This window comes from Ambystoma mexicanum, chromosome 12 (genome assembly GCF_040938575.1).
Source record: "Ambystoma mexicanum isolate Mex_15411 chromosome 12, UKY_AmexF1_1, whole genome shotgun sequence".
Taxonomy (NCBI): Eukaryota; Metazoa; Chordata; class Amphibia; order Caudata; family Ambystomatidae; genus Ambystoma; species Ambystoma mexicanum.
In genome coordinates this window covers 1,187,144,887-1,187,161,924 of record NC_090936.1, presented here as the reverse complement: position 1 = coordinate 1,187,161,924, position 17,038 = coordinate 1,187,144,887, and the positions used below count along the sequence as shown (strand labels likewise).

Genomic DNA, 17,038 nt, shown 5'->3' with positions numbered 1-17,038 from the left:
ATACCATCTGTCAATCCTCCCACAATGCGGCACTCTTTTGGGCTCCAACCAGTTCTTCTGACTGGACAGAATTCCAAACAATCAGAGAGACCATACATTTCACTCAGGAATGTTGGCCAATCAGAGGGCTGGAACATTTCACATGCCACGACTGACCAGAGGCTCTGCGTTCCAGTCAATAAGGGAGACCGAATGCTCCGGCCGCTGTGATTTGCCAGAATGGAAGTAATTGCAGCCAATCAGTACTCAGCTTGGGCTCCTGCACCCAGCCAGCAGAAATAAAAGCAGAATTCAGGCAGTTCTGGCCCTGATGCAGTGCAGTATCTGCTGTGGAATGCACCCATGGCGCTCCACATGCACCCATCCACATCCCTCATGCACAACTGCCTGTGATCCCTGTACACCCTGAGCCTCCTACTCTGCTTCCATTCTCATCCTTCTTAACCTTTCCTCCGCCTTTGATACAGTTAATCATGCCACTCTGATAGATCGGCTCTGTGATACTCTTGGCGTCACAGACCTGGCACTGGACTGGTTGACCTCCTTTCTCTCTGACCAACCTTCCCAGGTTCAACTGGGCCCTTTTCTCTCCTGCGGCGTCCCTCAGGGCTCTATCACCTTGCCGTGGCTTTTCATCTACCTTGTCCATTTGATCTCAGCATTCTCTCCTCACTTCCAGGGTTATGCGGACGACACGCAGCTCTCCTTCAAGTGCCCCTCCACTGCCTCCTCTTCATCCTCTCTCACTCAGGACTGCCTGTCTGCTATTCAGGCATGCTGCACTGCTTACCATCTCTGCCTTATTGCAAGTAAGGCTGAAATCTTTCTCATTGGGACCCTCCCTCCCTCCTCCTCTCTGGCTGCCCTCCATGGGCCCCCTACCCTCACCCTCTTGTGAGGCAAAAAACCTTGGTGTCATCTTTGTTTCCGCTCTCTCCTTCTCGCCTCACATCACAGACCTTGCCAAGAAGGCCCACTTTCACCTGCACCTCTGTTGGGAAAGGAGGGGCGATTGTCCCAGACCCCAAGCACTTTCGGGTGAGGCTGAGACCCGGGAGTGTACGATAGGGGCTCAGGGAGGATACAGTGGGTAGAGTGATATCAACAGGGTCTGATGTTGCAGAGAGGGAAGCGCACACCTCAGCATTACAGTAAATTGGGAATCAAACGCCATCTTGGATAATAGCAGCCATCTTGAAGGCGAGGCCTAACTCGGCGCTGCAGCCAGGACTGCCGGCCTGGGCCACACACCTGGAAAGAAGTGAATGTATGAGAACATGGTTTGCATCCTGTTCCACTGGTGAGAAAGGCCAGAGCTGTAGAGAGTCATAGACCTTTCAATGTCTCATGTTGTCTGCTTTTTGTATGCCGGGAGGAATGCGCCATGCAAGGCCAGGACAGTGCTGAGAGCTCCCTGTGAAAGGCGATCCCACGATAGGGGGGGGGGCACGCGCCTCAGACCTTCCCCGTCCCAGCTCTAAATAATAGAACCTAGATGGCCCCAGCCCCTGGACCCCAGCATTCCACGGTACCAGCCTGTCCCAGACCACCGACCATAAAGCTGTTAGACCTCCCGCCCCCCAGTCGATCAGACAGCCAGAGCAGGCTGCCTTCACCAAGGGTCACGTGATTTGTGCCGGGAGGGGCCAAACAACAAACGTAAAACGAGGGTGGAGAGCTTTGGAAGGGCGCCGACGTGTCTGGAATAGAGTTTGGGTTTGTAAGTTACAATGACCTTGAAGTATCCACTTAGCCGTTGTCTGCAGTACCAGGTGGCGCATTAAGTTAAAGAATGCATTGTTTTTCTTTTTATAATGATCAATTAATTGTAGCTTCATGTCGGTGACGTGCAGGAGGAGCCCACATGGAAGAAGATGGATACAAGGAGCTGGGTCCAATGGCCTGGCATCCCCTATGGAGCAGGTAGCCTATGTATAGGGTCTCACCAACCAGCTGTTTGGATTTGTAACATATGCAACATAAGTCACTGACGCCGTGTGCTTTTTTAATGTGTTGTTCGTGCTAATTTTTCCAGAACGTTCTGCGGCAGCAAAGCTCTTTGCTGGCGCACCTTTATTTTGTGGAAATAAACTTTGTTCTCCTTGCAAGAGGTTTGCTGGGCCTTTTTCCTTAGTGGGTTGCATGTTTGCTGGTGTGCGCTTTCAGGGACTTCTCTGCACCTCCTCAGAGGCATTCTCCCTTTCCGCAACTTCCCCCAGAAGCTCGAGGTCTCCAGAGCTCTGGTCCTCTCCAGGATGAACTACTGCAACAGCCCCTTCCTCAATCTGCACTTCCTTTCCCCCCTTAGCATTAGCGCCTTCCGCTCTGACCGGCACTTCCCCCCCCCCCCATCCCCCCCACCCCCACTCCCCTGAACTTCTTGTTACTGCACTTGCATGATCCGAATGACATAGACCAAGTAGGGCCGTTTTGTTATTCTTCATCCCTGTCCCCCCCACTCCCAAACCCCCTTATGTATTGTTACGCCTTGAAACACAATTTGCTGTATTGGTGCATTAGAAATACCCAATAAAATAAATACTAATGAAATAAATTAACAGCAGCTTAGCCCCTACGTTTACTGTATTCTGTCTAATGCACACAACCCTGTCCTGCCCACTTACCCTTAAAAAGGAGTGGCTGTGCTGGGCATAAGCAATGCACACAACCCTGTCCTGCCCACTTACCCTTAGTAAGGAGATGCTGTGCTGGGTATAACCAATGCACACAACCCTGTCCTGCCCATTTACCCTTAATAAGGAGTGGCTGTGCTGGGCATAACCAATGCACACAGCCCTGTCCTGCCCACTTACCCTTAGTAAGGAGTAGCTGTGCTGGGCATAAGCAATGCACACAGCCCTGTCCTGCCCACTTACCCTTAGTAAGGAGTGGCTGTGCTGGGCATAACCAATGCACACAGCCCTGTCCTGCCCACTTACCCTTAGTAAGGAGTGGCTGTGTTGGGCGTGCATGTGACATTTATAGAATCCCAAGTGCAATATAGTATAATTAGAACATATTCCCTACTTGTTGTAACTACCCAATTGTGAACCCTTTATTACCGCGTGGTAGAGCGCTCACCAGTGAAGCACTCCCCTCTGACATGGGCCCACCGTGCACTTTGCAGGCTCAAAATCCATGGCACGGCCTACTCGACTCTTCATCCTTCTGATGTTGATAGATTGAGTACCATTAACTTGGGTAATGATAACCGCCATTCCAGTGCTTAGAAAAGCGAAGCGCTATATACAAACTTGATATCATGAATACTTATGATGGAAGAAAAGAAGGTTGCGTGGGTGTGGGCTGTGGCATCCCCCTCTATGATGAAAAGCTTCCAGGTGTGCCACCTTGATGCCAGTAAAGGGCCGCTCACCTAAACGCACATTTTCCAGACTTCTAGGCCTGACTGTTTGAAAAGAGGAATAGCCTGCATCACGCTGGCACTACACAGCATAATGGACCCCCGTCCAGTCTATTGGAAACGACTTCTGGGCTCAGGCCTTAATAAAGTCACAGCTGGGGGTGCACTATTCCTATATAGATGTTATTGATCTATAGGTCCTATTCCTGATGTGAACTCTCCCAGGGCCTTTATAGAATATGCTTTTTTATTGAATTAAAGTTAATGGCAATACCAGGCTGAGTGGAGGGGCCCGCCCAATTCTCCTGCTATTCCATGATGTCAGCTGGCAAGTAGCCTCCACTTATTCATTCCCACACCTAATTCCCAGAGGTGCCATCCATTAGCCAAAAGCCTATGAGTGTAATGGCCACCGCGAGGCGTGTGGGGGAGGCGGTGAAAGGGAAGGACGCAGAGGCGACGTGAGATGCTGAAAGGTTCATGGCAATTACAATGCACTCTGCAAGCGCCCGGCTATGGAGCCAGAAGAAAGACTGAGACTGGGTGACGCTGGGGGGGGGCGCAGGAGGCCAGGGCCAGCCTTAGAGGCCGCAGCGCCGCTCGCGTGCGTCCCCCTCCCTCCCCATCTGGTCATTGAGGTGCAGGGAGGGGGCACCAAGTTTTTCAACAGGTGCCCATCCGAAAGCATCAGCGCCCTATTGTTATTAAATACACCCTGCTCCCGTGCCATCTCCCACCAGGCCAGCTCAAGGGAGAATTTGAAAAACTCTCCTGAGCTGGCGTGGTGGGGGGCTGCAGGGGGCCAGGGCCAGCCTTAGCAGCCGCAGCGCCCCACGTGTGCGTCCCCCTCATTCCCCATCTGGTCATTGAGGTGCAGGGGGGAAAAAGGTGCCAACGCGAAAGCATCAGCACCCTATTGTTGAATACACCCTGCTCCCGCGCCATCTCCCACCAGGCCAGCTCAGGGGAGACCTTGGAAAAACTCTCCTAAGCTGGCGTGGCAGGGGGTGGGGCTAATGGCGCCCCCGGAGGTCATCCTGGACGGCCCTGCACTAATGTAGCCACTCACTATCCAGGCTCGGGCGAAATGTGCTTTGTCGATCTGGGGCCCCCACGTTTTTGCAGGGCACTTTAAGTTTCATTGCTAAAGGGAAGGCCTCTGTGATGGTTGCAAAGGGTTCCTTTATAGGCAATGGCTAAAACACAGTATTTGAAGTACCACTTGTTTTTTAATTACTACCTAATTGTGAGCTGGCGCGCATGGTGTATTCACTCCATGAACTATTTTCTATATGCCCAACACAGCACATATGCCATGCAATACCCAATAGAAAATTAGGCGCTATTAAAAAAAAAAAAAAACAGGTAGTAGTTAAAATATTGCACGCTTTTAACGTTACCAGTATGAATTGAAAAAATATGTTCTAGAGTACTGGAGCCCCATTGACCGCATTTACGGTACTGTTAACCAGGTCACAACCCAGCCTACACTGCTCTGCTGTCAAGCTGCATGGACTAGCCCATGGGTCTGCAACCTTTGGCTCTCTGGATGTTTTGGAATACAGCTTAAACGTGCTCTAGCCAGTATAGTCAATGGTGAAGGATCATGGGAGTCGTAGTGCAAAATATATGGGGAGCTGCAGGTTGCATGCAGACTGCTGGACGTATTAGGAGTTCTGATTTCCTCGTTTCGGTGTAGTATCCCCCTCCCCCCCGCAACCAACTCTTCGCCAGCCCTCATTGACTGGAGGGTCCGCTAACATGGACACGTGGTCCTACATGGCGTTTGCAGTTAATTTATTCCTTTTAATATGCAATTAATGATTTTATGAAGTGCTTTGCTATGTGCAGTGGCCAATAAAGCTGTTCTGTGATAATCTGCAGCTACACACCCCTTCCCCAATTAATCTCTTTTATGATCTGTGTACCCCACTGGTGCCTCAGACTGGTTTTCCCAGCTGTAGCAATGGGGTCTCCCGGTTCCTGTGTTTTAATTGTGGCTATTTTCACCCCGGCTATTTTAACTACTGGGTTTTCGCCGTGGCCCACCCCTTTTTTTCCCCCATTTAAAAAAAAAAAAATCACAAATCACCAAAAATGTTCACCGTGAACACACAGCAGTTAAAATAGCCATGGTGAAAATAGCCGCGATCAAAAGACGTACAACCCAAACATTGAAATGGGCCCCCACAGGCCCCATACACCTTCAGCCGCCTCTGGGTGCGGGTCAGCTGAGAACTGTCTGCTCTCTTCACGCTTCCCATCAGCTGCCACCCCCTCCCCCACTCAGGTTCTGGACTCCAGCGCTTGATGGCGGAGCTAGGAGGAGGGTCAGCGAAACAGACGCAGGACTAGACAAAGGGGAAGCATGTTTACTTGGTTTCCCACCAGCAGGTGGTTCAATGGGCAATGTGGTGCGTCACCCCATCTGGGAGCATGGTATCTCCCAGAGCTTGGGCGAAGGTCACATGGTGGTGACCATGTGACTGAAGTAATAAAAGGGACGAGCCAGTTCCGGCGCGTCAGTCGATGCAATCTGTCTCCTGCCTGCTCTGTGTCTCCTTGGCTGCAGCGCGATGCTGGTGCTGCGCAATAGGCAGAGGGCCTGCTGCTGCAAGGCCCTCTGCCTTGAAAGTACCCCTGCTGGGCAACGCTGTCCATGATGCCCTCCACATGCCAGGAGAGCCTCTGCTGGGCAACTCTACATGCATGTGCCTGCGTATGGCCGCCGGTGCCCCTGCTGGGCAACGCCAGTGCTGTCTTTGGTGTTGGCCTCGGTGCCCCAGGGCCATTGTCCAGGTCCGCGTGATCACGGCCCATCAGGGTGATCCCTGCAACGATGGTGGGTGCCCCAACCACCCCACGGGCTGGCTCACGTGCCCAGGACCCAGCCGCAACTGTAAAGGTCACAGTGTGTGTTGGGTGCCCCCAGCGATGGTCGGACTGGCCTGCGTGATCGCAGGTCCAGTCGCAACAGGATGTGGATTCAGTATGAGAGGAGGGGACACGCCGGGCAATTATTTTGTTACGTAGGATTTCCAGCTGCAACATGCCTGGAAGTGGAGTGAGGGTGAGTGCCGCCCAGGAAACCGAGGAGACGAACACAGGACACGTCTTTGTGGAACAGTTTTCCAATTCTGGCCATGTGCCGCGGTCTTGGGCACCAAGGGAGCTCAAGGGCACAGGGGAATAATCAGGGGGGCAGGACAAGGGAGCAGTACACCAGGCAAGGGCGCGTTGGGAGCCCTTGCAGGAAGGAGGAGGCCGCTTGGCGCCGCTTCTCCTGAATCACCCCCCGTCCCAAACACTTGCCACGCTACAGGGAGGGGGTGCAACAATGGGGACCCCATCAGGGGCAAGGTGGAAGGTACAAGGTCACACCTAGCCGGCCATAGGGGCAGGAAGCCCCTTGAATCGTGCATGCCTGCAGGCATTGCTAACCGAATCTAAGCCGAGACCTGGCACTAGGAAACCAGTTCTCTTTGGTACTCCGCACGGAGCACCATTGGTCATTCTGCAGGTTTTCCCAAAACCCCCCCAGCCCAACGTAGAGGAGAAGAGAGGAGCAACAGGGCAACGAACGCAGCCCACGAAGTCGTGGGAAGAAGTTGGCAGCACGGCCCAGGTAGATGCCACTGGCCCGGTGCCCAAAAGATAACAGTTGTTTATCATTATGTGTTTGTTTTGGATAAATAAATGTACACAATTGTTATGATAATACTGTGCTATAAAAAGCCACAGCCTTTTTATTGCCAACCATGACATCACGCCTTCGGTCGTTCTTTCACCAGAGCACCAAAGGTAACAGGTCAGCCGACTCTGGGCTCCTCACATTATAACTTTGCAGGCCAAGGAGTGTATTGTGCAGTGTTCCTTGATGTCAACTGCTGGAATGTTTTGTCTGGGCCTGCTGGGCCTGCTAGGCCTGCTGGATATTTGAGAGAAATGCATGTAAATAAATACTGCTGGAAGTCTAAAGAACTTGCATCTTCTAGATGTGTGTGTAAATTATCTTCATCAATTAGCTCTGGGGGAGCCAGGAGAGGCTTGGGCCGTCCCAGATCAAATGGCTGGCATCCCGCTCGACCCCACTGACACAACCAGCTTCCTACTGAATACCCAAGCCGAGCCTGGTGAGGGTATTGCCAGCTGTGGGATTTGAACTAGGAGGCCTGTGTCCAAAACGAGCCTTTAGCTAGTACTAAAGGGTCTGTGCAGAAACTCATTGTACAGGAGGAGGTTGGGTGGAGCTGTGCAAAGCCTGTTTACATGGCTGGTGCCCCTACCCCATGTGCCGCAGCAGAGAGCTGTGGCGGGGAAGCTGCACAAGACTTGCCTCTGGAGAGTGCAGGATGGTGGGGGCAGATGCATAAGTCCTAAGTGCATACCCAGTGTGAGTTCTGCACCAGAGGCGGGAGGGCGTGGTGTGATTCGAGCCTCAGCAATGGAAACGGGTGTACAAATGTGAAGGCACAAATTAATGCAGGTGGCATCCATGATTGCATGCTGCGATTGAGGCAGACTGCAGGAGGCGGGGGACGGAGTGGGGGTGGGGAAGTGGGGGTGGGGCGGTGGAAGCAGGAAATCCTCCAGCACCAGGCACATGGCAACCAACTGATCTCCCAAGAAACCACCTCTTACCAATTTCGGTTGGGTGATATTGTATGTAAATATGTGCTCTGTAAAGCGCTTTGGATAAAGGCGCTATATAAATAATGCATCATTATCTCACTTGTTTTTGTGATGTCTTTTAAGCTGTAGGGCGGTGAATATTGTGTTTCAATTTAATTTGCAGGAAAAAGATGGGAAAACTCAAGGACATATTTGACATATGTCGCAATCGTCGTGCAAATTAATAACTATTAACCATTGACTGGTGATGGAATGGCGTCTCTCCCCCACTTATCCCTGATGGACGTATCTGCGGCAGGCCCATATTACACAAGCACTGCTTACATTGAGATTGTCTATTGAGACGAGACAGCCTTATCATGCTGAAACTTAATCACTGAAAGGAAGACGACCTTCGATAGGAGTGTGCATTCTCCTAACAACAAGGCTACTAACCAACCCCACAAAACCTCTAAAAACTTCACCACTCCTCACACACCTCTCGCACGCTAATCAAACACAACCACGCCTCTTAAAACCACAGCAACCCACATGCACTTCACCACACCGCAACACCAAACACACCCACACTGCAGCACACAACGGACTCGGGCCCGAATGCCACATCAACACGCCTGGCAAACGTGCTAACCGAACTGATGCTGCCAACAGTACTTCACAGCTCCCTTGCTCTTCTCCAAATGGTGTCCTACTAACACACCCTAACCTGCCCCCTTTTTTTTTTCAGATACGCCAGAGCGCCAGGGGACCACTCCGGTGGTGATAGTGCATGGTAAAAATATCCTTTAACATTAACATGAGGCGTAAGGGCTTGACCTTGCAACACCGTGAGAAAATATTTGCCCCCGACTGGAAGGCAACCCACATGGCAGCTTTCGTTGTAAAAGGCAATTGCACCCCGTGCCTTATTGTACAAAAAATCCTGTAACACTAAAAGGTTGCTTTTTACATCTCATGCCCGTGTGCTTATCCCAAATGCTGTGAAATTGACTGAAGCAAACTCAATCGCAAAGCAAACCACTTCAGAAAGCTGTATGTTTTGCTACTGCGAGTTGTATGACATTATCATGATTTGGAACGGCACAGAAAATGAATTGAAACAATACCATGAAACTCCAATAACTACAATTTGAAATTGACCATACAATACAGCCAAAGTAGTATCAATTTCCTGGATCTGAACCTCTTCATTGAAAACAACAAAATCCATACAACTCTCTTCATAAAGGAAACAGCAGTTGATAGCATTTTACATGCTGCAAGCAATCATCCAAGCCACATAACTAAAAATATACCGTATGGGGAAATGTTAAGGATTAAACGCAACTGTACAAAGACACAAGATTTTGAAAAACATGTAAGAGAAAGCATTAGAATATTCCAAAATAGAGGTTACAACTATAAACATCTAATTAAGAGTTACCAGAAAACCAATCTCAAAACAAGAACAGACCTTCTTAGAAACAATCCCAAGAAAACACAAACAGGGGAAACCATAAGATTCATCACAACATACAACAGCAAAAATAAAACTTTGAACAATATTCTTAAGAAGAATTGGAATATACTACAAACCAACAAAAACTTGGAAGAACTACTAGACCAGCAACCTAGTATTACTTATCGGAGGGCTAAACATTTTAAAAACCTACTCAGTCCATCTCACTTTGTTTCAGAGAAAACTTATATCACCCCATCACAACAAATGTGGTTAAGAAGTCCAATGACAGGGCATTACAAGTGTGGATCCTGCAACCAATGCCAATTTTCAGACAACAAGAAAACAGAAATCTCATTGCCCAATGGACAAACTAAGAAAATAAAACGGTTCATCAACTGTAACAGTAAATTGGTAGTATATACAATACAATGCATCTGCACGAAATTGTATATTGGAAGCACTAAACGCATGCTCAGGACCAGAATCAGAGAACACATTAGGTCAATAAGAAGTGAAGTACCCGGAACCCCTCTGGCATACCATTTTAAGCAATATCATTCATTAACCGACATTGGAAAGCTCAAATATTTTGGCATTGAAAAAATTGCAATTCCACCCAGAGGTGGAAATGTTGAAAAAATGCTAAGGAAAAGAGAGGCATTTTGGATTTGTCATCTTGATACATGCCACACAGGACTCAACAAAGACCAGGAAATGCACCATTTCCTCTGAGGCAACATCAATGAATAAAGCATGCCATTGGGCTAACTAACAACACATATACAAGTATATGACAACATTAGAAGTCTGGCAAGCAAAAAAGACAAAATCTAAGAAAAGTAAGAATCTACTCAATAACATAGAAATAATTGCCTGTAAAAAAGAAAAAATAACAAATACAACATTCGCAACAAGGAAATGTTTTTTTCAAAATGCGAGGTACCAATGAAATGCAAAATAAGAAGGAAAACCACAAGTTCGAATTGAAATAAGGAAGCAATAACAAACGTAGTTTCAAAACGTGTAAGATAAGAGAGAATAACATGCCCAAACCAAAATGGCGATCGTCACTAACAAACGTCACGTGATCGCAAACTTGAGAGACACGTGATGCAGAACATCGGCATCAATATGTAACTAACACAGCCGCGAGAATCGAATACGACAAACAGAAGAAACGAAGGCGGACCATCGCACACAGGGGAAGCACGGAGATCATACAAACAACGGTAAGGCAACAAGGATGTTAGAGACTCGGACAGATTAGGACCGCATGATTGTGCTTTATGTGAAAGTAGAGGTTAAACATCTCTACGAAGTCAGTTACTACTAAGGGTTAAAACATTACTATTTTCGCATTTCCCATGTAGACGTATCGTAAAAACATTGGAATCCAGCGAAGGAGCACATAAATGACGAACATAACATTTGATATTCTGAAAGAAATAAGAAGGTAATAATAAGTTTGAATTTAAAAACGGATATACAATTGTTTAAAAGCTTAATACGTAAATAAGAAAATCAGAGAGACAAAAAGGCTTTTTTCAGAAAACAAGGCATTTTTTAGAAACAGTGTAAACCGAAAAGAATTATTGTCTCATATATATTGGATAATAACCATGTTTTCATGTTGGACTAAATGATCAGTATTAGTTTAAACAACAGAGCGACAGAAAGCAAATTAAACAGTGACACAGGTTTTTCTTTTACAGGCAATCTGAAACACAGATGCAATTGAACAGTTACATATTTCAGTGATTTCCGAACCATCAATACAAGGATAAAAAACCACAGCAAACAAATATCAAACCTAACAAGGAACAAGGAAAGGCAACTGAGTAAAGTAAACTCGAAGCAAAGCAATTGTGTAGAACAGATAAACATAAAGATCCTCCTGAAGAACCGTCAGATAAGTAGACGGGGAAACACGTGTCGAGGACACAATATAAATCAAAAGACAAGTATTAAGAGGACATAAGAGGAACAAGCAAAAAGCAAGAGGATAAAGGACTTAAACAAAGTGTAAATAATTAGCACATCAACAGACTGTAAGATATTTATTACAGTGAAAAGAGGACACAAATAATTCAAAAAGAGGACAAGTACAAAGAGGACACAAGAGGAACAAGCAAAAAGCAAGAGGATAAAGGACTTAAACAAAGAGAAAATAATGAACATACCAACAGACTGTAAGACATTTATTACAGTGATAAACTAAGTGCATAACTGCAAGACACTTATTGCAGTAATTAGTAACATGTATGCTTAATAAAAAGGCGCCATTTCAATCAATACAGTATTGTTCTGTTGTTTTTTTCAATTTTTCAACCCTTGGACAGCCTGAGGGAAACTGTATTTTGAATTAGAGCTGCCAGTTAGACTACAAAAAGGAAGAATCTTTAACTAAACAACCTACACACATCAACATCGGGCGCCAGTAGCTGTTTTAAGGCTGATTTTCTACAAATTTACTTCTGATACCTTAGCTTGGAATTATAAAACCAAACCCCAATCATTCATTCCTTTTGGAAGCCTCTCCTAAAAGTACATTGTATAACACATTTAACCAGAGTGAAATAAATACGTTTAAAACAAATCAAAACATTAGGGACTCCAAGTCCCATAATGCTCTAGATACTGGGACGAGGAGGAGAAGCTCAGAGATGCAGAACCGTAACATACGGTCTAGTGATTCTGATGACCCACACCTGAGCAGAACTTTTGAATAGTTAAGTCCCCCTCATATGCAGCCCATGAGAAGACGTAAACTGCAGCAGAAGCAAGAGAGAAGACGCTGGGGCCGTCACTGTGTATCCAGCGAGTTGAGGAGCTGAGAGGGTCGTTAAAGCTGTGAATCCAAGTTGCAGAGATGGCGCAGTGGAAAGCTATAGTGAGACCAGATTTGTGTTTTGGGATATTTGTCGGTACAACTTCTCCTGTTGGCGACCAAGATGGGTTTAATTTGGCCTCTCAGCCGTGTCGCATCCTATGTGGCACTCGTTGGAGGAACCAATCCCCTACCTCCTTGGTTACTAATATGAATAGATAATCTGCCACTCAAGAATTGCGCCACACTTGTTAGTTCAATATTTTCAAAAGAACATTTCTTTTTATTCCTTATTTGCCCTTTAAAATTCTTGTTAACACGTGTTTCGGCTACTCAAGAGCCTTTCTCAAAACAAAACAGGGCTTGATTAGGTACATGTCATATTCCGTTAATTCCATAAGTCCCGGGTAAATCCCTGCAGCTTAGTAACAATCCGTCTCCTCGAGACCGACGCGAGGAGACGGATTGTTACTAAGCTGCAGGGATTTACCCGGGACTTATGGAATTAACGGAATATGACATGTACCTAATCAAGCCCTGTTTTGTTTTGAGAAAGGCTCTTGAGTAGCCGAAACACGTGTTAACAAGAATTTTAAAGGGCAAATAAGGAATAAAAAGAAATGTTCTTTTGAAAATATTGAACTAACAAGTGTGGCGCAATTCTTGAGTGGCAGATTATCTATTCACTATAGTGAGACCAGCTGTCCCATGGGAGAGGAAGGGTCTCCTGATTCTGTGGCTCACACCAGTGATTGGAGTTCACCGGAGTACTTAAGAAGTAAAGCAGGCTTCTTTCGCAGAAAGCGCGAGCAACGGGAATGCAACAGGAGTTGTTGGATGCCCAGATCCCAAAGAGAAAAGAAGTGGAAGTGTCAGTGGGTCAAACGGAGGCGCAGAGGAAAGCGGGCGAGTTGTCCTCGGTAGAAAACCCTGGTGCGCTCCATATTAGACCATTGATACAAAACAATGGGTTTGAATACCGAGCTAATGAAGAAAAGCATAATGCTAACCTTGAAAGGAAGCGAGCAGAGAAACATTGTAACCCTACTGAGTGAAGAGGGACGCAATTGTTTTGAATACTGAACTAACAAATTCAAGCATAATGCTTACATTGAGAAAGATCGAGCAGAGACGCATTGCAACCCCATTGCTAAAGTGAAGAGGGGACGCAATTGTTTTGAATACTGAACGAATGAAGTAAAGCAATATTGGGATAATGATTATATTGAGAATAAACGAACAAAGAAACATTGTAGCCTTCATTGTCCAAGTAAAGAGGGGACAATATCCGACCAAAACAAATGTAATCTACATAGAGGAAGATTACTTAAAAAGGGAAATGAAACCCAGCATTGCCTAAGCCAAGAGGAGGCAAATATAAGTGAGAAAGGATATAACTTTCCTAAAGAGAAAAAACTAAAAAAGAAACAACAGCAACAGTTATATTATATTGTAGAAAGAAGCCACAGGTGGCAGGGGAAAGCACTCCTTGTAGAAATCCTCAAGGGGGGAGAGGAAAAATTCCTTCATTGCGTATGGCAATCAAATCAGTAGAACAAACAGTATCAATATGTATTGTATCCTTATGGAGGACGTTGTGAATCCTAATGTGATTGTTGAAAGCAAATACTTTTCTAAAGCTTAAAGTGAACTTTACCACAAAGTGCTAGTATCGGTAGTAGGAGTTTTATCCTGGCAGGAGGGTATACCAGGAAAGGGACTATTAGAGGTTAGTTCTGGCAGGTTAGTGAACCTGGAAGAAGACAATCAAAGTACTGCAGTGTGGTATGAAGGTGTGTTGGAAGGAACGTATTCAAATTGATATTGTGTTATGATGAACTGTGGAAAAATCTTCCTGACAAACGTTTTATGATTTTGAATAAGAAACGTGAAAGTAGTTGTTCTTCAGCAAAGATAAATTAATTTGAATACTGACTGAATGTATGAAGATAAAGTTGTTTCTGGTTATTAATCAAGAACTTGTGGAACTTTAATAATCATTGTGAAGATTGACATATTCAAATGTAAAGTGGAAAATGTATGGAGAAAGAACATTTTGTGTTGTATTGAAAGCAGAATTAACATTTTGGAAATAACTTTCTTGATATTAACTTATGTAAAATGAAAAAATGAATAGCCATATGATACCTATATGATTTATGTTGTATGTATAGGTGTGAGGGACAGAAACTGTTCTAGAGTGTTTTCCTTTAATCTTAGTTTGACAGGCTGGGACACCCCCAGTGGGTTGGGGAAAGCGAGGCATTTATGACACCCTTATCATTGAAATAAATGGATACTTGTGATCAATATCTATCTGCTTGTCTGTCTTGCATTTCTGACCCCTCACAACTCCCTCGCCCTCATCTGTACGGGTCCTCTGTGCCTGCTCTCCCTCTGCTGTTCGTGAAGACATTAATTCTGGTTTTCATGTATCACAAACTTCTTCAGGTTCAGTCCAAATAGTTACATGTTTGTATTGTGCTCTACACACCACCCCCACCTATGACCCATTTTCTAATTTCTTCAAACAGACTTGAGATTTGATGTTTTAAGTTTGTTTTTTCATTTGTGATTTTGAAGTTCATCATTTTAACTTCCTTGCTAGACCGAAGTCTGTGTGCCTTCCACTTTACTCAACTCTATTACTTTTGTTTTATCCTCGATCTGTATCGCACCTGGAACCGGGCTGGGTTTGCTGATTGACCAACCAGCAAAATCTGCAATTAGTTATTTAAAAATCTTTCTCATATTCATTGTGGATATCCTGAAAACCGGACTGGATTTGCCTGCTTGATGGATCGAAAAGTCCAGCCCAACTTGCGATCCAGTTTTACCCCTTCCATAGGGGGTTATGTTTGCACCTTGAAATGGCCTCACCACCATAACACACCCCAAGTCACTAAAAATAACAAATACCTGATTTACTCTATTTATATTGCAATTATTCTTTTTCCTTATTTCTTGGCCTTCACTGTTGAATTTTGCAATTGTTGTATTTGTATATTTTATACTTAAGTAACAATCTCGCATTCTGCTGGCTTCACCAGCCGGGGATCAAGTTACAGGCTCTAACAGAGGGAGGGCCTTAACGCCAGGCACCGGTTCTGTTTCCGAGGGCCCTCGAGCTGCAATAGCAAAACCCTGAGGTCCTAATGGCAATATAAAGATAATCCTGGCTGCGCTGCTTCATCCGCAGCAGCGGCTGGGGAATGCCAGGATTTCCATGGAAATGGAAGGCTCTGCTCTGAGCCCCTCTTCCATTTCCATGGCTTCAACAGGAAGCCGCGCAGCCCAGGCAGATGAGTCCTTAAGAGGTAAGGATATTTGGATGGGGGTGTGGACTCGGGTGTATGTGAAAGGGCAGGATTTGTGGATGGAAGGCAGAGGAAGAGGAAAAACGGCAGCGTTTGGTGCAGTGACCATTCAAGTAGCTCCGAACCCAGACATGCCTCGATAGATTCAGCCTGGGTTTGGAGTAACCTGATTGGCTGCTGCACCTGCATATTGAATAATATGCTTTGTTAAATGCACTTTAGGAATCATTTTAAATAAATGCAATCGATGAAGGTTGGATTTGAGGAGCCCTTAAAGCAGCATGTCCTATTATAAGGTGCCCCCCAACGGTTACACAATTGCAATACAAACTGTACAACAGCATTAACCCATTTATGTTTTCTTGTTTCCAGTACTGGAATCAATGGAACAAACCGTTATTGCACCAACCTATGGATCTATGCAACCACCTGAAAACTATCACACCGCAGAGCTGGTTAGTGTTGTTTTTGTTTTATATACATGTAATCAATGCACGTGTACATGCCTGTTTTCAATTTGAGGCTTTATTGTGATGATTGATGGCCTTGGAAGGTATCTCCAGTCATTATCTCCGAACAAACATGTCCGCAACAAAATTCTTGCCATCTATTTGATCTTGCCATAGCTTCATATTGTGGTGGGGGCCCTTAAAGGACTCTTCATGGCAGCTACTAGGGGGCTGTGAAGACCACAGACACTGTCAATGACGTCCTAATGCTTTCGCTGTAGTGATACTTTCAGAATACGTCTCTGCCAGAAGCTATGTTTGGCACAGGTGGTTGTACCTGGGACTCTGCAAACCTGTGGTGTTTCACTTTCACAGACTTAGTTTCCCACACCCAGGGACAGCACAAACTCCACTTGCTGCCAGCTGGCATCAGCCCAGGCACCAGTCTTATTCAGCACCAAAGCCTGCCCATCAATACGCAGAACTCCTTCTAAAGTTTGCTCTCGGGTAGTCGAGAAGCCACACCTGCATCTGCAGCTTGCTAATCACACACTCCCTGGCAGAAACTTCAGGACTCCCCGATATTTCTTGATCAGGCATTTGGAGTGGGGGCATAGCAGACTCCAAACATTAGCATTCCAGCAAATGCCCTCTAAAATTAATTATATTTACCAGCCATGGTCCTAGCATGTTGGGACTCTGTGGAAAATATGCATGCGAAAATGCTTAGCGAATCGGTGTCGCAGACACACTTGTCAGAGCTGGAATGTCTGTGTTGGAATTACTGAGGCATGTTCTCCAGTGATGAACACGTTTATAAAACCTCTATCCCAAATGTAAAGGCGCCGCACAGCAGGAATCACGGGTGAACTCCCAATCTGGAGTTTGACATGGTGTACAATGTGTAGAGATGACTGAGTGAATAGTCCTCCAACTCCCAGGATTGCCCAAGCATGCCCTCGAGCCCCTCATGCATACAGCATTACATTGTGTACTAACTCACAATTC

The 17,038-nt window shown here is 46.0% G+C and overlaps 1 protein-coding gene across 4 annotated transcripts in view; it reads left to right on the top strand.

Moving 5' to 3' along the window:
* ANO6 (anoctamin 6) overlaps positions 1-17,038 on the top strand; it is a 413,050-nt gene that overhangs the window by 190,998 nt on the left and 205,014 nt on the right. For all 4 annotated transcript variants that reach the window (XM_069629839.1, XM_069629841.1, XM_069629840.1 and 1 more), the window contains one exon: positions 15,954-16,036. In XM_069629839.1, coding sequence (XP_069485940.1) covers positions 15,954-16,036 — 83 coding nt within the window. The remainder of the gene's footprint in view (positions 1-15,953; positions 16,037-17,038) is intronic.